We start from the raw sequence: 22694 nt of genomic DNA, 5'->3' as shown, positions 1-22694 counted from the left end.
CAGTGTGAGGGCAACGGCAGAGGCGCACTCCATCAGCCAATCCCTGTCTCTGAGACCGGAAGGATCTAGAGTGTGGGGGGTTCTCCCTGGAACCTCAATTGAGCAAAGGGTGTCGCCACCTTTGGTGGATAGGTTCATCCGGGTGGGACCCACTTCTATTCCTGCCTCCTTTTGGGAAACCCTGATGGCCTAGCAGTAATGTTGGGTTTGATGGGCAAACGAAGTAGATCGGGTGCTGGGTTCAAGCCCGCTGGGGGTGTTCAGGGATCTATCGCCTTGGTCACCTCTGGTTTCCCAGCAACTGGGTAAGGCCTCGATCGGGTAGTGGTGCAAATGGGTGGTTGGGGTTTCCCCCATCAGCTTGCTGGTGGTCCCCTTCTTCCTGGCTTTGATGGCGGGTTTTGCATGTCAGGGATTGGATAGGTCCCGAGTGTTGCTTGCACTAAATGCGTCAGGGCATTTCACTATGGTGCTTCTGGGTTCCGTACCTGGGGGAACCCAAGTGAAGTGACGCTTAAACAAGTAGCCGGTATCCCTGGTTAGGATTGAGGGGCAACCCTCTTTCCGAAGGGTTGCTTCGGCAGCCGGTGAGCTTGATGACCTTAAGTCATCCTCCCATGGTGTACTAAAGGTCGGTGAGTATGCTTCGGCCTACATCATGGGGCCCGGGTATGTTTAATTATAGGTACCGGGTTAGCAGTCAGAGAGTTTCTTGCTCCCATGACAAAATGAAATGGAATGGAATGGAATGGGATGGGAGGGAAACAGGTCCGCGACGTAGGAAGTGGTGAAGGAAGTAGTCAAGGTAAGTAGTCCGGAGTGTTGGAACTGTTTTTGAAGATTAGATTAAGGTATCTGCAATCTTAAAATGATATGGGAAGGGAGGGAAACAGGTCCGCGACGTAGGAAGTGGTGAAGGATTTAGTAAATGCGAGTAGTCCGGAGTGTGTGAACTGTTTATGACAATTAATTTAAGATATTTGCAATCTTAAAACGCTATGTGGAGGGGGGAAACAAGTTCGCAACGTAGGAAGTGGTGAAGGAAGTAGTCAAAGCGAGTAGTCTGGAGTGTGGGATCTGTTTATGACGATTAGATTAAGGTTTCTGCAATCTTAAAATGCTATGAGAAGGGAGGGAAAAAGGTCCGCGACGTAGGAAGTGGTGAAGGAAGTAGTAAAGGCGAGCAGACCGGAGTGTAGGAACTGTTTATGACGATTGGATTAAGGTATCTGCAATCCTAAAATGCTATGGAAAGGGAGGGAAACAGGTCTGCGACGTAGGAAGTGGTGAAGGAAGTAGTAAAGGAGAGCAGTCCGGAGTGCGGAAACAGTTTATGACGATTGGATTAAGGTATCTGCAATCTTAAAATGCTATGGGAAGGGAAGGAAACAGACCCACGACGTAGGAAGTGGTGAACGAAGTAGTAAAGGCGAGCAGTGTGGAGTTTGGGAATGGATTAATGTATCTGCAATACTAAGACTGCTTTCATATTAAACTAATGATTTTACCTGAGCAAAGCTCGGTCCCAAGGTACTCCTATATATAATACGAGTAAAGTTTGAATACTTGTCAACTCGATCTGGGAATTGGCTCTAACAAAAACGTTTATATTTACGGAATAACTAAGTTCTGGGTCAAAAATAAGTTCTAGACCAGTGGTATAGCCAGGAAAAATCTATTTTCGCCATAATATGAGTACAAACTTTTGAAAACTTAACATGGGCCTTATGAGGAAACATTCCGCCATTATTGTCATTTTGTTTACATTTTAGGACATAACGTGACGTTCTGTACCCACAGGCACCTCAGCTTGCGCATGCACATATGGCCTATTTAAAAAAGACAGTACAAAAGAAAAGGAGTCCGATGAATACCATTAAGCGTTGATTAACAATACACCGATTCCCATAATTTCTGGTGGCCTTACTGAATTATTTCAAGCAGATTATTTCGTTTAATTGTTGTTATTAGTTTTGTGGTAAATATTATTCCAGAGGGTGGTAACTGTTTATGACGATTAGAAAAGGGATCTACAATCCTAAAATGCTATGGGAAGGGAGGGAAACAGGTCCGCGACATAGGAAATGGTGAAGGAAGTAGTAAAGGTAAGTAGTCCGGAGTGTGGGAAATGATTATGACGATTAGATTAAGGTATCTACAATCCTAAAATGCTATGGGAAGGGAGGAAAACAGGTCCGCGGCGTAGGAAATGGTGAAGGAAGTAGTAAAGGTAAGTAGTCCGGAGTGTGGGAAATGTTTATGACGATTAGAAAAGGTATCTAAAATCCTAAAATGCTATGGGAAGGGAGGAAAACAGGTCCGCGGCGTAGGAAGTGGCGAAGGAAGCACTAAAGGCGAGTAGTCCGGAGTGTGGGAACTATTAATGACGATTAGATTAAGGTGTCTGTTATCCTAAAATGCTATGGGAAGGGAGGGAAACATGGTCCGCGACGAAGGAAGCGGCGCAGGTCCGCGGCGTAGAAAGTGGTGAAGGAAGTAGTAAAGGCGAGTAGTCCGGAGTGTGGGAACTATTAATGACGATTAGATTAAGGTATCTGTTATCCTAAAATGCTATGGGAAGGGAGGGAAACATGGTCCGCGACAAAGGAAGCGGTGAAGGAAGTAGTAAAGGTGAGTAGTCCGGAGTGTGGGAACTGTTTATGACGATTAGATTAAGGTGTCTACAATTCTAAAATGCTATGGGAAGGGAGGGAAACAGGTCCGCGGCGCAGGAAGTGGTGAAGGAAGTAGTAAAGGCAAGTAGGCCTGAGTGTGGGAACTGTTAATGACGATTAGATTAAGGTATCTGTTATCCTAAAATGCTATGGGCTAGGAGGGAAACATGGTCCGTGACGAAGGAAGCGGTGAAGGCAGTAGTAAAGGTGAGTAGTCCGGAGTTTAGGAACTGTTTATGACGATTAGATTAAGGTATCTGTTATCCTAAAATGTTATGGGAAGGGAGGGAAACAGGTCCGTGACGTAGGAAGTCGTGATGGAAGCAGTAAAGGTGAGCGGTCCGGAGTGTGGGAACTGTTAACGACGATTAGATTAAGGTATCTACAATCTTAAAATGCTATGGGAAGGTAGGAAAACAGGTCCGAAACGTAGGAAGTGGTGAAGGAAGTAGTCAAGGCGAGCAGTCCGAAATGTGGGAACTGTTTATAAGGATTAGATTAAGGTATCTGCAATCTTAAAATGCCATGGGAAGGGAGGGAAACAGGTCCACGACGTAGGAAGAGGTGAATGAAGTAGTAAAGGCGAGCACTGTGGAGTCTGGGAACTGGAAACCAATTGTAACAGTTCGATTTCTGTATCTGAAAGTGAAATACTGAAATGCTATGAGATGGGATGGAAAGATGTCCAAGACATAGGAATTAGTAAATGCTAGCAGTGCGGATTGTGGGAAATGTAGTTGGCAATTAGATTAATGTATTTAAAATACTAAAATGCAATAGAAAGAGATGACAACATGTCCACGACGTAGGAAGTAGTAAAGTTTACCATCGCAGAGTGTAGGAACCGTTTGTGGCAGCTAGATTAATGTATCTGTAATACTTAAATGCTATGAGAAGGGAGGGAAACAATGACGTAGGAAATGGTGAAGGAAGTAGTAAAAGCTCACATCGCAGAGTGGGGGAATGATTTTCCCCGAGCAAAGCTCGGTCTCCAGGTACTGGAAAATAATATACTTACAATAAATCTAAACAGTTGATGTAATTACAGTATTCCGTAAAAGCCAAACAGTAATTTCAGTGTTTACAGTGTGGTAGGGGGAGATGAGTAGAGTATTCAAAATCCATTAGCGTGAAAGCAGGGTTGTTAAAACTGACTAAATATGGAGTAGCGACGAGTCTATGTTTGAGGAGGCTTTACAACTTGAGTAACAACCTAAATCTACCAATAGTCCTATAGTTTCGTGAAATATACATTTACTTGGTCTAATAAAACTCGTCTTTTCAAGACAGGAATTAATTTACCATAAAAGTGGTCTGGAGGAAGATTTCACAATTAAAGTGTTTACTTAATCCTTTATCCCCTAGGAAACTTTTAGCCCGCTCTTATTATCCTTTAAAATTTTCAAAAGCTCCTCCAGCTTTGTGAGCTTAACACTTAAAGGGCTTATTTTTTATTTTTGGAAGGATTAATAGTAGTTTGTTTACAGAAAATGTTATAAATTATAAGTTTGAATGTTTTCCACCAATCATTTTTAAAACACTATTAAATAATTATTAAATAATTCAATTATCAAATATAATTCACTCATACATTATTATTGCTGACAGTGATCAAATGTGTTTTTAAATAATAATATTACAACTTACAACCTTTAAGAAAATAATAATAGAAGAATTTCACCACAGCTGATATATCTGGTGTCTTTGACACCATCTAAAAGATCACATTGCTGTTTTCCTCTAAATTTTTAATTTGTTGTTTTTTGTTTTAAATTATTGTAATTAGGGATTTTTTAACAAAGATTTCGATCTTCCATCCTGCATACATTCCGGCTGTAGACATCGTGTAGATACAATTAATTGAACTCACATTGTAATATAGTGCCATAACCTAGCATTGAATTTTTATACAGTACATTTTATCCATTAATACTGTAAAATGTCTTTTAATAATCTCTTAAAATTTTGCAATCAATCAATTGACAGCAAACGTTCAACTAAAGGCAAACATTTTAAACATTTATTACCTATTATCTCGTTATTTAACGTTACAAAATGAGTTGGACCTTTATTCGGTATTAGGTAAAGGAAGGGGACAAGTAGATGTAAAGAAGGCTGTATTACTACACAAGAATGTTCACCGCCGCATGTTTGGCATGCCGTACAAATTGCGTTTCAGTAGTTCCAAACATCGATGTATATACGAATTCAACTACTTGCATGTATAACACTTAGGAAACCTTCATCTCTATAACTCTCCACTTTCCTGTGGATTATAACGAGAACATAATATTTGTAAAATAATACCCCCGTCACAGCAAACCTGCATACTAAGCGAATTTCCATTTACCCGGCTTGATTTCTTCTAAAATATTCCCTATAAATTTTCAGATTTATTTCCTATTTAAATAACATTAATTTTAGTAAGTAGTTAGGTTTGCTGCTACGGGAAAGATGTTAAGGTGTGTTTTTTCAATTGAAATATTGATAGCTTAGTATGAAATAAACCAAATTGCCAAATTTGATTAAAATATATCCATAAACAAGCAAACTAAAACAGTGTATTTATTCTCCATAAGAAAAACATGGGAATTTTAAATTTAACATTTTTTTTAATTTTCTCCGTAGTCAATGAACATTCAAAAACACTTCAATACATAATATATACATATATATATGAATTTGAACGGATGGTGTTTTTGGCCTCTGGGGACCTCAAAACGAAAAAGTAAATCGTTCCCGGGTCTAGGTCTTACCATGAGACCTACGGTAATAGCTTATTCCCTATATGGGAAATTCGCTAAAAATGTTGAACCTAATTAACTCTTAGATTAAAGCTTAGCATTGATTAAACTGCAAGCCTCGATTTGCTATTTATAACTAAATTATTTTCATGATATAATCGAAATAAGACAGATAAAATGTAAATTTCTTGCCACCAATCGTAAACTGTTCCTTAAGAATACTGCAAACTATTCAATCGTAGGTAATCCATCTCCAGAAACAGTTAAAGGCTGTTTTATGGTCCAGATTGTTATGGTCAAGCAACTATAGGCCTAGTAAGCCAGCTAAAGGCACAATCACTTCTCTCCATTGGTGTGATTTTTGTATTAAATATGACAAATGTAACATCAACATTTACAAGTGATCCCACAACAGATGTGTCTTCATGTTAATAATTTTGATGTACATGGTATTCAAATGGACAAAGCTTTAGAAAGACATAATGCGTTCCAAATTCTGTTGGAATTCGTTATGGTTGTCAATCGATCATTATCATATGAGTATTTTATTAAAAAGAGGTGTGTTTTAATTTACACGAATAAGTGTTAACGTACAATAAATTTTCGTTGTTATTTTAGTGATTTTACAAAATAGTTATAGAAAACGCTTGTGTGTGGTGTGAGTCATTTGCATGGTTATGAATGTTGTTTTAAATAGCAGGCTCAAGTAGAATATTAATAAAATGTTTTAGGTGTAGTTTGATGTTATATTGAAACCCTACGTAACCATAACGTTACTTTGAAATGTTGTATTAGTATCTAAAATTAGGTAGTCTTACAATGCCTCCCTTTTTTTTACTTTCAACACAAGTTGAATTTTCAAATCTGGAGATAATCAGAATAAGTAATTTGTTGTTGTACCTTAACCCATTGCTAAAATATATTCTTACATTAGTCCAATGGAAAATATCAGTTATTTAATAACACCTACACATTTCATACGTTTAACACCCTGTTTGGAAATCCTATTTTGGTTGACTCATTTTATGTGTTTCAAGAAAACAAAATTTGTAACGACCTAATAATTAAATATAACTACATTACTCAGGCTGTGGTAAGGTTATGGTTATGCTCATTCTGATACGCAGTTCGTCAGCGCTAGGCGACAGCCACTAATTTACTGCTGATTAAAATGCTAATTAATACCAACAAATCCCCTTGCTGCATTTTCCCAATCGTAAATTAATTTGGTATACATTACTAAATATTAATCTATTAGTAATATAGTATACATAGAGTAACTATGGATATTTAGGATATTTCAACAGGTCTCTCTCAAATACGTTTTTCATACATTTTAGATTAACCATGATCACTTTGAACAAGTAGCAATATACATTGTACACTATTTTAAAAGGAATGACGTCAAATTATAATAACTATTCGTCATAATCTTTTCGAGAAATTAATCTTTTAATTCTTCTACATATAGACTTTCTATTTTTCCAATGCGTTTATTATTTGTAAAGCTCACAATCTGGCAAAAAGTCGAATAGCTTTGAATTTGCCTATTGGGTCTGATGATTATTGGAATTTCCAATCGAAATCGACCACTTTCCATCTTTTATGTATTTACCGTCTTGTGGGTCAACATTATAAGGGTAATTATATTTGTGTTGACGTATTTTTGTGCTTTCAGGTAATTTAATGACACTTACGATGCTGATAAAGAAGTTATTTAGAAGATAGGGATGGGCCTATAAACAGTACCTAATTTATTTTTTAATATTCTTATATTTAATATTTAACTATTTTTGTACTCTGGATTCTATATATATATTACTTGATGGACAAAATAACATTGACCGATGTTCAAGTTTTGGAGCATGTAATATCAATATGATGGATAAAGGAAGGTTTCTTTCAGGCGTTTGACAGCGCTGCAGTAAATGACAGAAGAAATGTTTTGTATAGATAGTTTATTGAAGCATTCACTTCATTCTTGAGTGAATTTCAACACGCTGTGTGACAATCTGTATACTTCACTTTTTACTTTACTTTTGTTGTTGTATATCTATGTACAATAAGAGTTTACTCTGTAACATCCTTTATGCTATGTCCTACAGGATGTTACAGACATTCAGAGATGCTTCTAAATAATCTGGTCCTGGGTGGTGATGTTAATATAGACATTTTAAAAGGTGAGAAACACTCATCAGAAGACTTTTTAAATCTTTTGAAATCCCTAAATCTTTATTGCTTGGTGTGGGAACCTACAAGAGGCAATTCGTGTCTGGACAACGTTGCGACGGATTTACCCAAAAGACTCCTGAAAACGGAAGTGAAGAGACTTGCTGTAAGTGATCACGACGCAGTCAGCCTCCATGTACAAACTGCATCAAGTGCAGTACCTGATGGTTCTGGTCGAAGAGTATGTAGGCCTATTTCAACAGACAAGATAAATAATTTTATATATCGCCTAGATAACACAAACTGGGACTTCCTTTATAATACTGGTGCGGCTGAAGATACCTTCAATTGTTTTTTTCAAAATTTCCTTCTTATGTTTAATGAATGCTTTCCCACAAGGTTACTGCCTACAAAACGCTCCAAGAAAAATCGAAATCTTCCGGACTGGAAGGACCAATCCCTAGTAACGTGGAAGAAGTGGGTGCTCCTAGCCTATGATCTCTACAGGGACAATAAAACACCCGATTCAGAGCTACGCTACAAAACTATTAAGAAGCAATACAAACAAAAACTTCTATCAGCTAGACTGGAAAGAAATGCTCGCTTCATAGAATCTGCCAGTAATCGCTGTGCAGCAGCCTGGGAAGTTATCCATGAAGAAGGTGCTCCGTCCAAATCCCAGTTGATATCTTCAGTGACTGCGGAAGCTTTCAACGCCCATTTTATTGACTCCGTCCAGCAGACCAGAGATGCTATCAACGGTTCAGCCACTTCTGCCCTAGATATGCTGGAGAAACGTGACCCTGCAGCCTCACGGTTCAACATTACCCTTTTATCCTGTGAAAGTGTGATACGGGTGGTCCAGAAGCTCAACAACTCTCCAAGCAAAGATATATTTGAGGTATCTGTCAATCTTATTAAGAGTGTGTTTCCTAGCATTGTTAAGCCTTTTACCTATTGCCTGAACCTATGTCTCTCTGAAGGAGTCTTTCCCCAAAGACTAAAGATAGCCAAAGTTATACCTATCCATAAGAAAGGTGATCCAAACAGTCCTGAGAATTTCCGCCCTATTTCCTTACTCCAGGTATTTTCAAAAATATTTGAATCTGTAATTAAGGATCAGTTGTACAAATATTTCGAAGAGCACAATCTGCTCATGACCGGCCAGTGTGGCTTCAGGGCGGGTCTCTCGACCATAGATGCTCTAGATAAGCTTGAAGCAGTAGTACTGCATGGATTTGAGGCTGGAGGCTTTACTGGGGCCACCCTGTGTGATCTCAGTAAGGCTTTCGACACGGTCGACCATCGGATACTGCTGGATAAATTGAATTTTTATGGAGTAAAGGGCTCTGAACTCAGGCTCATGGAGTCATACCTGGCTGGGCGTGAGCAGAGGGTGCTCATAAATGGACATATCTCTAGCCCTTGTCAGATCACTCATGGTGTCCCACAGGGGTCTGCACTTGGCCCCCTTTTGTTCATTATCATGACCAATGACCTCATTCCAAATTTTGGAGGAAATGTCGTCTGCTATGCTGATGACACTACCCTTTTCAGTTTCTCTAAAGACCTGATAACTCTAAATGGTCAAATGTCTGAGTCCATGGGGATAGCATCAGCATGGTTCCGAGCTAACTTTTTTAAGTTAAATGAAAGTAAATCCCAAACCATTGTTTTCACTTTAAATCAGATGGATCATGAAGTTTCAAATGTTAAATTACTAGGCCTATATTTGGATCCAAAGTTAGACTGGCACTGTCATATTTCTCATGTCTGTAGTCGTTTGTCTAGGGTAATTTTTCTCCTGAGAAGACTTAGAGACTCTGTACCCAAGGAATGGTTAAAAACAGCCTATGTAGCATTTTTTCAGAGTGTACTTCTGTATGGTTTGCGTCTGTGGGGCTCCGCATCTGGGGTCGAGAGGGTCTTGCTTCTGCAAAAGAAAGCAATAAGGATTGTGAATGGTGCAGATTATCTGGACCATTGTAAACCAATCTTTGTTGCCGAGTCCTTGATGACAGTTTACAAACAACTTGATACTTTGAAACAAAAGCATTTCACTAAGCACGGCCTGCACTTGAACAAAAAAGGAAAATGCCAAGTGGCAGACTGGCTAATAAATGCAGTAAATAAGACTCTGAACACCTCCAAGCCAGTAAAAAAATGCATCGTTAATACAATCCCGACAATGTCAACTGCTCAACCTGATAAGCCAAAAGGAGCAGCCAGTACCAAGCCTACGACGTCAAACAACATAGAGAAATTCATCAGGGTGGTTGAAATGAATATGACAGATGCTATAATTAAGTATCAAAGTGACGAGGGCGTAGGTTTTGCTCATACCATATCCGCAGACCTGGATAGCTCAAGAAACATGAGCGGTGGTGTTGCTGTGTCATTTAGGAAAATGTTTGGACGACCGAAGGCCGAAGATCGTATAAACAACCACCTGGCATGCCAAAAGACGACAGGAGGAGCAATTATTTACAGCCTGATTACTAAGGCAACATATAATGGCAAACCTACAATCATAGACTATGACACAGCATTTACAAAGCTAAAGGAGGATTTCAAAGCTAAAGGGTTGAAAAAGCTAGTCTGTTCGGCAATGGGTTGTGTCAGGGACCGGATATCACCCCACCACTTTGTTGAAAAGTTATATGACTTCCACACCTTTACTGGAGCAACAGTGGACATAGTTAGCTACAATCAAACATCATCAAGAATATTATGGAATGGTGTGACACACAAATATTTTGTCAAACTATTACGCCTAATAATTGCCAACCAACATCAACAAAAAACATCATTTATCAATTCTCTGGACTTTTTAAAATATAACAACAGCAAAGAAAAGGCAACCCAACCAAAATCAGACATTAGAAATTCAACACAGCATATTCCGTCATCAGCTACTCATCATGGCCCTTCATCACCAGGTGCTTCGGTGGAGACAAGCCTCAACACATCACATCAGACCAGCCCCAGCCCCAGCCAACCTAGAGTCACACCTGGACACCACTCCTACGCAGAAGCCGCTGCAGTGTCATGTGACAAGGGGGGTTTGAAAGCAGAGCAAAGTGCAGTTAGTGGGGGTGTAAGTGATGTGAGTCCCCGGTTGTCATCTCTTGCTGAGCATACTAAAAATGCTGTTGTAAATGGCGCTGTTAATAATCTTGTAAATAGTTGTATAAATACCAATGTCCAACAGGTAGATAGTAGTGTAAATTCCAACACTTTAAACTCCCATACCGCCAAAATCACAAACCCAGGATAGTTTGTAATGCACCCAAGAAATACATAACAATATTAAATCAAAATATAAGAGGTTTGATACATAAAATCGAGTCATTGGAAATAATACTTGAAGAAATTGATCCAGCATTTTTGGTATTAACAGAGCACAACTTAAAACATGACGAATTTGATCAAATAAATGTCAATGGATATAAAATGTGTTCTTTTTACTCTAGATATACATCCAATGGTGGGGTGGTGATAATGGTGAATGGCAGTGTGAAGTGGGAAAACCTTAATATACCAAGCATAACAGACTTATGTATAGATAAAATATTTGAATGTTGCTTTGTATCAATTAAAAACGGGAAAGATAAAATTGCACTGATGGGGGTCTACAGATCACCTGCAGCTAGTGATAAGGTGTTTTTGGAAAAACTCAATAATGCTCTAGAAATTATTACTGGGATTTGTCCTTACATAATTATAGCAGGAGATTTTAACATTAATGTCTTAGAGGATGCTAAAGATCAGTTAATGAGAAATGAATTTGTTAATTTACTAAAAAGATTTGGTTGCAAATATTATGTTAATTTTCCCACTAGAGTTACTGAGTCAACAGCTACAGCAATTGATAATTTTGTTTCCAATATTGACAAAAGTAAAATTCATGTTGAAGGTATTATTACAAGTCTCTCAGATCATGATGCCCAATTGTTAATGTTGTCTCATTTAAACAATACCGATCACAATAATGTTCAAAAAATTACAATAAGTAAAAGAGCATACACAGATGAAAATATGGCATTATTTAAAAATCATTTGTGCCTAGAAAACTGGTATTCTGTGTACGCAGCTCCAGTTGAGTTAAAATATGACTGTTTTTTCAATCTTTTTACATATTATTTTAATATATCATTTCCAAAAATTAAAACTAGAAAGTATAAGGCTAGAAACATGTGGATATGTAATTCACTAATAGAAGAAAAGAAAGAAATATCAGAGCTGGCGCTAACTTATAGATCAAACAAAAATAAAATGCTAGGTAAAATAATTAAACAAAAAAACATAAACTATCATAAAAATGTCATTAATAACAAAAGAAATTACTACAAGCAGAAAATCCTAAGATCAAAAAATATTAGTAAAGATGTTTGGCAAATAATTCATCAGGAAACCGGCGCATGTAAGTTGAATACAAAAAACATTCGTTTAGAAAAAAATAATACCACTGTTACTGATCCTTTACATGTAGCTAATACTTTTAATGATTATTTCATTAATATTACACAGGAATCGTTAAATGGCAATAGTTTTGGTTCTGCCAATGAAAATTGTAATCAAGTAGATAGGAATAATATCAAAAATTCTTTCCGTTTAACACCAGTTGATGAAAAAGAAATACTAACCATTATTCAAAATCTAAAAAACAAACCTGCTAGTGGTTATGATGAAGTGCCTATTAAAGTGATTAAACATGTTGATAAAGCTATTGTTAAGGTCTTAGTTCACTTAATAAACTCATCTTTTGTGTCTGGTATATTTCCATCAAAACTTAAAATTGCCAAAGTTATTCCTATACACAAAAAAGATTGTCCAAAAAACCCATCAAATTACGGGTGAGGTTCATAACTCCAAGTTTTCATAACTCCAAGTACTTTTAAATACAACATTTCATAACTCCAAGTAAAATTATGTCCAAGTAAATTAAAACCAAAATATCATAAGACCAAGTTTCATAACTCCAAGCGTTCATAACTCCAAGATTCATAAGTCCAAGTTAAAATAAAACCAAGTAAATTAAAATACAAAATTTCATAACTCCAAACGTACAGATTTGCAAGGATCACAAGTCCAAGTTTCATAACTCCAAGGGTTCATAACACCAAGTTTCATAACTCCAAGTGACAATGGGTACAGTCCGTGCAGGAAACGATAACGTACGCACACACACGCACCCATTACACACACACATGCAGGAAGAGAGTTTCCGATGTTGGCGATACTATTCGAAGTGGTGCGTTCCCTGTCGCTTTGCACGTTCGTCTAAATTGTAATACAAATAATGAGAGGATGAAATTTACATATTTAAATTCTGCGTAGACTGATGTTTAATACTATATAAATACAATTTAGTTCGTGCAGATGATTAATTTTTAATAATGGAAAATATGAAAAGGTTGTTCAATGTAAACATGAAAAAGTAAGTGAGCGAGGATTTTTTTTATTTTTTGGTCAGATGAAAACTTTCAGCGAGAAAAGTATAGATAATAAGATGTTCTTCAATTTTTGTTCCAAACATTTTTTCGTAAGACTTTTAGTTTGTCCAATAATCGACTTAGATGACCACCACGAGGTATGAATGAATTAGTTTACGCGCACGGTATTTTAGCAATTGCCGTCATCCAACAACAATATTAAGGAAATACAGTATTAGTTCACGTTTTAATATTTCTAAACTATGAAAAATATTTAGTCTTAACTTCTTCAGCTGTATGTACGAAATTTCGAAATTTTTTCTACATAATATTCGTGGTGCACAACGCAAATAAGTCGTAGTGCCTTTTTTCCACTATTTTTCATCTCCTATTTTTCGGAAAAAATTTACACAGGATTAATCCAGGTTAAGGTTTTATCTTGTAGCATTAATTTGTAAATATAAAATTTGATTATAGTTACAATTACTTGTTCCCTCATAAATCTTTATTCCGTAACAAATATGAGAGTGTATGTTAGCAAAGTAAATTGTACGCAAAATGTCTGTAGTGCATAATGGGTTTAATAAAAAAAATACCATATTTAAAATTTAAAAAATACTATCTAGATTTGTATGATCCAAACAAGCGGATATAATCTATAGATAGGTCTAAACATTTGGATTTCGAGACTAAATTATCGTAGAAATATGTTTTTGAGTGAATACATCTATACTTAATACCAGATTGTTTTATTTGAGTTAAATCGAAGGTATTTATCAATTAGGTATTATTTAAGTACCTTAATGAGTTAAGTACTTTAATATAAGAATGGATGTCGTCCAGTGGTCAAAACTCGACCACAATCCAAATAAAATATGAACTTATCTATATTCATCCCACGCTTAAAATCAAACATGTGATGATTGTGTACCAGTCTTCAATTTGTTTTGATTTTCTGTATATTTATCGTTGTTATTGCGTCACCAGAATTTTAACTCATAATCCAAATGTTAGTTTTTTGTTTATGTTAAATTCGTTTTCGTACTTATTTTTCATCATTTTTTTAATTTATTAAGTTGTTCTGGTTATCTACAGGAAAATATGTTTCTAACAGTATGCGTAGATTTTCCTTGCGATGCACACGAGCTGAGAAAAGGGCCTTAAAGAAACATATTTGCCTATTAATATATAGATATAGCTAATACTTGTCATACCAATAAGGAGAATAAATAAGCAGACACAAGAAGGATCTTATTTAAGAAACATAATTTAATGTAGGCTATTCTAATAGCCAGTGAAATTTATTTTTGTAAACCTCACAAGAGAGATAATAGTAATAATAATCGAAAGTATATAGTAAAATTTGTGGGATTCTGTTCACTGCCGCAAACATTTTATCAGTACTGTTCACCTTCGTACTGTAGTACTGGCTCATCCCTTGCTTTGCTTGATACGTTACACGCACAGATCTGTAGTCTTATGTGGACGGGCAAATGCAATGTTTAACCATAGATTAAAAGAAGTAGACATTTTATCTATGGTTTAACAGAGACCACACACCTCTTTGTTTCCCTAGTTGGAACACATAATTCTTCATCCAAACTCTATGGTTCTTGAGAGTCACTTAATTGTATATACACAACATATTATGTAAGCAATATCAGTTGTGTGCTTTTAGCTAATTTCCCATATAGGGAATAAGCTATTACTGTAGTACTCATGTAAGACCTGGACCCCGGACCGAATTAATTTTCGTTTTGAGATCCCTAGAGGCCAAAAACACCATCTGTTACGAATAGACTGACAAAAAAATGTGAGTACTTAGTGAAAGTAGTGACAATAATTTATTTGATCCATTTTACTACCATCTTCATTATAAACCAACATAAACTCAACTCATTTGTTTACAATCTCTCCTTTAAATTAATAACATGTGTTTTAATTATTAGTAAGCATACAATATTAACATTGACCACAGCTGGCAATTTAAAACCAGTAAGTTTAACCATTGACTATAGGTTAAACCAACACAGCATATATAACACCATCCGTTCCTTTTTTTTACATTTTTTAGAGAAATTAAAACATGATATTATGGAGCCATTTATGTTGCAAGCGCTAATAACTGGATGATAGTTAAATAATATGTAGAGAACGGATTTAATTTGTTTGTGGCATCAAAACATATGTTTATGAGAGTAAGGAATCTGTTACCAATACTAACTAGTGTACATTTTTCTCGAATTCAAGCAATTGCAAAGTACCGGTATTACAGAAGTTATTTCAAAAACAATAACAGTAATATTTACAATGAGTTTAAAAAGTCAACTCAAAGCCTACCGGTGTGTATCATATGGAGGTACTCACGATGTACATAACAGTAATCAACATTTCCTGTAAATATTTTATCATATTTCATAATTTCATAATTTCTGTTGTTGCTTTTTAATGTTTTCTACAAACATTTCCTGACTTATAGCCGCATAAGGTTGTCCATGTTTATCTTCGTTATTGATAAACCTATGCGTGCTACCACCTTTGTCACCAGCAGTAAGTTTACAAATTTCAGTTATTCTTTAATAAGGATAGAATCTGTTTTTATCACCTTAAGGACTTGCTGTTGTCCGTCACAATTTTATTTGTTCAATTAGTGTATTTTTTGTTTAGTTGCATTAACGTTAATTATATTTACCTGAGAAAATGCAGAGTTAAAGACCTTCTGTTGTTCAGTTGATTTTTGTTTCCCTTATTATATGAATAATAATTAAATGCCTTCAGTAAAATGTTAGTAAGGGGCTCTTGGATATTTTCATAGGCTATTATTAAAATTGCTTGACTTGTATGAAAACATAGATTAATGTCATTGACGTACCAGATTTATTTGGCTTTAGAGGGATTTCCTTTGCAATGATCACAAAGTTAAGTCCATGTTTCCTACTAAAAATTGTAGCACTTCGGCTAACATCCTCGTTCATAGTTTGTAGGAATCTGAATCTTGCAGGTGTTATTCATTATACAGGCTAATGACGATAGTTAATTCTTTAAAAAAATATTATCTCTATTTCTTCTACTAGGGGACGTTCTATGACTTTTAATGTTTCAATAATTTGCAAATGGGTCCTTTCAATGATTTATTTTTTAAAGATTTAATTTTTGTAGGACGCTTTTCTTTGAATTGCAGCTTAAATAATTAGGCTGTAACTCCTAAACGAGTGGGTTTATCGAAAAAATGTTAAGAATAAAAAAGTTTTTAAATTGCATGTTCTATCCGAAAACATGATGAAATATAGGGTGTTCTATAAGAAATTTCAAAGTTGGCCGCCATTTTGGAAAATGGCGGCTGAATTTTGAAAATACAAAATCATATTTTTAACTGCCACAAAAAATAAAGGAATGTCCCCCATTTAAAGTTTTCTCTCATTCTTACCGTTTCCGATATCCCAATGGTGGCCTCCTTGAGTTGATCACTCTGTATAGATATACGTATCACGTTTCGTGTAGCCTACAGGCAGAAAATGTCGCTCATTACGAAAATATTTATTAATTCTTTTAATAATGACTCTAGAGAAGATTTAGACAAATTAAAAGGTGTAGAACAATATAGCTAACAAAAGTGGTCCTGTAACATTTGGTCATAACTTGAACCCATATGACATTATGGATCCTTTCATGTTCTGGAATTGCTGGAGAGTTGCGTGGAGGGGCGAGCAGGGGCGTGTGGGACTTTTTTAGTATCCATACTGGCAACCTGCCTGCCGCTTACTTCGAATTGTCAATGTTACCAACATGACGTGGCTTCCGTGCCCCGTCTTCTGAACAGTCCGTTTAAAAAGAGTAAATCTAAGTAAGAAAGGCCAATATCTCTTGTAAGCTCTAATGATGATACATTTTTTTAAACCATTCTCTATAAAATAAACAGAATCAGCAATCTGACACATACATTATTCCAAAAGCTTGTCAACAACTAGTATCATGGATAAGCAGTGGGAGTAACTACTATCATAGATAAAACATACTGTTGGTTAGTCTATGCTACTATGATAATTTAGTAGGAAAAATCACAAAATGGCAATAAATTTTGAACCGTAATCGTTACAGTACTGGGGGTTGCATTATTTAGTTTAGAATTAGAATAAAGGCCACAACACAATAATTTTGATGGAAATCGGGTTTACAGGTTACGGAGAAAATTCTAATGTCATTCTTATGGAGAATAATTTAGGCTTTGTAGTTTGATTGTTTATTAACAAATGTTGATCAGATTTGGAAAATACATTAATTTCTTACTAAACTATTAACACTTTACAACAAAAACACTGTTTTCCCTCCCTGTTGCAGCAAACCTAAGTACTCGCTAAATTAACTCTATAGTATTTGAATAGGGAATAAATGTGATATTTTTAAGGAGGCATTTTAGTGTAAATCCTATCAGGCAACAACCAATAATAATAACCAATAATTATGGTCACCGGAATAAGGCTGAAACACCTTTGACTTTAAATAATCTACATATCCATTACATTTGAACCAAATATAAGCCTACCATTGAGTTATATTTCCATTTAACTTGAAATTCCAAGTAGGCTTTCCATTTCAGCGAACTAGACTTACAATTAAATAATGCAGACTTTGAATAGGTACTGCAATAATTAGGACTTCCATTAATATGAACCGAAGATACCACTGAGTTAAGATGCTGCAAGTAGACATTCCATTGACGTAAACCAGACGTAACATTGACTTAATATACTGCGAATCGGCACTCCGTTTATGGGAATCAAATTAACCATTTCTTTGGATCCTGCAAGTAGACAATTTATTTATGTGAACGATATGTACCATTGAGTTTGTATACTTCAAGTAAACAATTCGTTTAAGTGAACCCGACGTATCATTGACTTTGAATGCTGCAAATAGGCATCTCATTTATGTGAACCAAATGGACCATTGACATTGGATACTGCAAGTAATTTTCTCATTTTTGTGAAGCTGGTGTACTATTGATTTAGGATACTGCTACTGCAAATATACATTTAATTTATGAGAAAAAGATGAAACATATATACTTTTAAGTAGACAATACATTTAATTGAACCAGACTTGTAATTGACTTTGAATAACGAAATTAGACATTTCATTCATTTGAAACAAAATATATACTAATGAGATTGGATACTGCAAGTATACATTTCATTTACGAGAAACATATGTAACATTGTCTTCAGAAAATTATTTGATTATTATGTCTGCTATCTGCTCAATATCGCAAGCAGACAACTGCTTTGTATACCTAGTGTAAATTACCTGAAATGTAAAGTTAAAACTGTGAAACACAGGAACGTTTCTCATGCAAAGTCCCCGTGCGATCTCTAGTGTTCACTTGGTAATACAGGTGTATTACAAAGTATAGGGTGTTTTCAACTCCCCACGTGAGTGTTAACGTTTCTTAAAAAGTACAAGTTCCTGTATAAGGTAATGTTTTTCTTTTTGCGAAAGACTCTAAAAGTAATGAAAGGACATTTTTTATTTACATTTATTTCGATAACAAACAAGTGTTTTTGACATATAAATAAATTTGTTCGCACAAAACTTGTGTGTATTACGACCCCCCCCCTAAAAACTGTTTTTTAGTAGTACATTTTAGGGAAAAATAATATCTTTACCATTCACAGACATCTTACTAATATTATAAATGAGAAAGTTTGGATGTATGGATGTATGGATGGATGTATGGATGTATGTTTGTGACAAGTGAACGCGAAAAATACTGGTCGGATTGGGCTGAAATTTGGCATGATGATAGCTCACATTCCCGATTAACATATAGGCATATTCTTATTTCAAAAATCCTTTCGGGCTCCGCCCCAGTGGCTCTGGAGTTTCCCATGTTAACCTTATGAGAAATGAAATTATTGAATCTTAACAGCTGTTTCAATTAAACAAGTTGGTTCTGTTCTGTGATGTTCAATAGCATTAAAGTTACAAAAATTACCAACAGGGTGCAGCACTATTATTTCTTATACATTTATGACAACAGCTAATTTGCAACCAAAAGGTGAGTGAGCGTAGCGAACGAACTTCAACCTGGAGGCGAGTTAGCGTAGCGAACGAGCTAACCTGAAGGCAAGTGAGCGCAGCGAACGAGCTCCAACCTAAAGGTGAGTGAGCGTAGCGAACGAGCTCCAACCTAAAGGTGAGTGAGCGTAGCGAACGAGCTCCAACCTAAAGGTGAGTGAGCGTAGCGAACAAACTTCAACCAGGACGTGATTGAGCCATGCGAACGAGATAATCTTGAAAATTAAGAAGTTAAACGGGGCAAAGCCCACGGGTTACAGCTAGTAATATAATCTTTTAAAAATGATATATTTTCCGGGTAGTACATATGCTAGTTATTCAATATCAAACAGTTCAATGACAAAATACATATTTTTTAATACAACAAATGGTTTATATGCAAAACTTGACCAAATACACACACAAATGGCAGTTGGTAAAAGAAATATATTATTTACATTGTATAACTTAAAATAAATAACTCTTTCATTTTGGAAACAGTATACAGTAAAATAAACTTAAATAACAACAAAAAATGTTATTTACCAATAATTGTTAATACAATTATAACAAATATGTAATAACGGGGTGTCAAAAACACCCCACGCGAGTACATACGTTAGTAAAACCCGCGCGGGTAGTTAAAGGTTAAAGTACCTTTAGCATAGAAGTAAGAAGTATAGCAATTAATTAATCTGTAAGTATATAACAAAATTACATAATCGTTTGACAGGCGACGGTAGGTATATAGATACAATGAAGCGGCAAAGTCTGCTGACAGTATTACAGCGGAGCGGACAGCGCAGGAACTTGTGGCGCTGACTGTACTACACATTCCACTTGGAGATATGAGACTCCACTCAACTTTTGGAGTTATGAGACTCTGGTTTAATTTTTACTTGGACTTATGAAACTTTGGATTTATGATCACTTGGACTTATGAAACTTTGGAGTTATGATCACTTGCACTTATATTTTTCTTGGAGTAATGAAATTATCCCTTTTCGGGTACTTGTAGTTGTGAAACTTTGGATTAAATATAATTTGGAGTTATGATCTCTTGGACTTATGAAACTTTGGAGTTATGATCACTTGGAGTTATGAAAACTTGGAGTTATGAGATGATCCCCAAATTACAGGCCACTGTCAATTTTACCCACAATTTCAAAAATTTACGAAAAATCTGTCAATACTAGATTAATGTATTTCCTCGAAAGTAACCGCTTAATTAATGACAACCAACATGGATTTAGGACGGAAAAGTCGACCAAAACAGCAACCGTTCAATTTATCGATTCCATTATTGATGCCATTGATAGGGGTGAAAAATGTATTGGACTATTTATGGACCTAAAAAAGGCATTTGATAGAGTCTGTCATGGTACCATGGTTAAAATTTTAACACAGTTTGGTATTAAAGGCAAAGCACTTGATTGGTTCAGATCAAACCGATAGGCAACAGTTTGTTGAAATAGCTTATACAAATGGAGAAAAACAAACAAAAATAAATTCGAAAACACAGTGCATAAAATTTGGAGTCCCACAGGGGTCAATATTAGGCCCATTATTATTCATTATCTACATAAATGGAATTAATGATATATTGGTTGATCAGAATGCCAACAAAGTAGTTTTGTATGCTGATGATTCAAATTTGAAAGTTTCAGGACCAACTGATGTACATATTAAAAGATCTGCAGAAGAAGAGTTAAATAACATAGTTTCATTTTTGACAAATCTAAACTTACAGATAAATTTAAATAAAACAAACTTTATAAATTTTAATACAAATAAGAACCAAAATGGTTTTTCAAAAGAAATAAAATTAAATGACAACATTATTTCAGAAGTAACGGATGCTAAATTTTTGGGGTTAACTGTGGATTGCAATTTCAACTGGAATAAACATATTAACAAAGTTAAAGGCAAAATGAATTCAGGAATTTATGTCCTTAGAAGATTATCTAAATTCTGCGATTTAGCCACTTTAAAAGTAATATATTTTAGCTTGATTCATTCACATTTGGCATATAACATTTGTGTATACGGAGCAACAACTCATAAAAAACTTAAAAAAGTTATTGAAACTCCAAAAGAAATGTATAAGAATCATGCTAGGTTTGAAGTACAAGGCTCATGTAAAGGATAGGTTTAGTGAACTGGGAATTTTATCAGTATTTAATTTATATGTATATGAATGTGTAATGTATGTGAAACAAAACATGACTAATACCAGTTTTCTTGGCCATAATCATACTTACAACACTAGGCACAAAAATAATTTGAAATTAGAAACACATAAATTAGAATTTTTAAAAAAAAAGACCACATATAAGGGCGCCAAATTCTTTAATAGATTGCCAGAGAGTTTGAAAAGTGAGATTAATATTAAGAAATTCAAAAAAAATTAAAGGCATTCATGATTGAGAACACTTATTATTCAATTAATGAGTTTTTAAATAACAAAAATGGCGTTGTTGGTAAGATTTAGGTATATTGTATTATACTTGTAAATAGGCTAATTTTAATTTTAATGTACTTATTTTTATTTCTTAGAAATAAGATCTGACACCATTCATTGTACATAAATTGTACATATTATGAATAAAGACATATTTGATTTGATTCAATCTCTTCATTTTGCAGTGTCTCATGTCATGTAAGAGGAAGCTTGGCACTCTCGAGCTCAGAGGAGAGGTCCACCACTACAACACTAGGAATAAGCAGGATCTAAACATACCTTATGTTAGACTAAAGAAAACCCAGGCTAGTAAGGAAATCTTAAGCTTGAAATTAATGAACAAATTGCCTTGTACAGTTCGGAACCTGCCAATCACTAAATTCCAAAAGAGGGTGAGGGAGTTCCTATTGGCTAACCCACTTTACTCAATCCATGAGTTTTTTGAACTTCCTGACAACTTGTAAGTATATTTTTTTATGAGTTTTGCAAGTGTGGTTTTATTTTATTTTCTATGCATGGAGTGTTGCAGGAACAAACAAATCATGTATTTTTTTTTAGTACTTTAACCTAGTATTAGTTTATTTGACTTTTTCCATACATGTATCATGTTCACGGAAATAAAGCATTTCATTTCATTTCATTTACATAAATTTGTTATGATTAATTTTTCTGTGCATTATTATGGAAAGTAGGCCTATCGTACGTTACTCGTCCCGTAAGCCTAACCGTACTCGCGGTAAAGTCGAACTCGGCTACGCCTCGCACGGTACTCCACTTTCCGGGCTAGTAACGTAATGTACTATTTTCCCGTCATACTTAACTAATTTTTATGATAGTAGTTTTATTTTTAAGATTGTATTCTACCACAGAGACGAATGATAGGTAAAAAGGTAATTTGTTTTAAGCCTTATCCACCTGGGTTTATTTAACTATTTTATAAGCTGATTTCTTAAGGTTCAGTCCTGTTGAAAACCCTGTTTTACAACACGTTCAAACGTGAATTTAACAGATGATTACATTCAGTAAAGTCTTTAGCCACATTCAGAGTGTAAACAAGAGACAAAGGTTTTTTCTGAAAAACGCATTTTAAATGGCTACTTTACATTTATTGGAAGTGTAAACCTGATATAGTAGGCAAATCAGTATTTTTGGTATA

The 22694-nt window shown here is 35.3% G+C and overlaps 2 protein-coding genes across 2 annotated transcripts in view; one reads left to right on the top strand and one right to left on the bottom strand.

Moving 5' to 3' along the window:
- The window catches only part of LOC129002148 (uncharacterized), a 67449-nt gene that overhangs the window by 39627 nt on the left and 5128 nt on the right, over positions 1-22694 (bottom strand). The window lies entirely within an intron of this gene.
- Positions 199-22018, top strand: LOC129003569 (uncharacterized). Its single transcript, XM_054431866.1, has 3 exons — positions 199-305; positions 7988-8489; positions 21896-22018. Exons 1-3 carry the CDS (start codon positions 199-201, stop codon positions 21932-21934), a joined length of 648 nt encoding a protein of 215 aa, XP_054287841.1. The 3' UTR covers positions 21935-22018.

Source organism: Macrosteles quadrilineatus, unplaced genomic scaffold (assembly GCF_028750875.1).
Source record: "Macrosteles quadrilineatus isolate MER2022 unplaced genomic scaffold, UCM_ALF_1.0 Scaffold_9__3_contigs__length_116548681, whole genome shotgun sequence".
Lineage (NCBI taxonomy): Eukaryota > Metazoa > Arthropoda > Insecta > Hemiptera > Cicadellidae > Macrosteles > Macrosteles quadrilineatus.
Note: the sequence above shows the minus strand (reverse complement) of the source record. Positions and strands in the feature narration are given on the sequence as shown.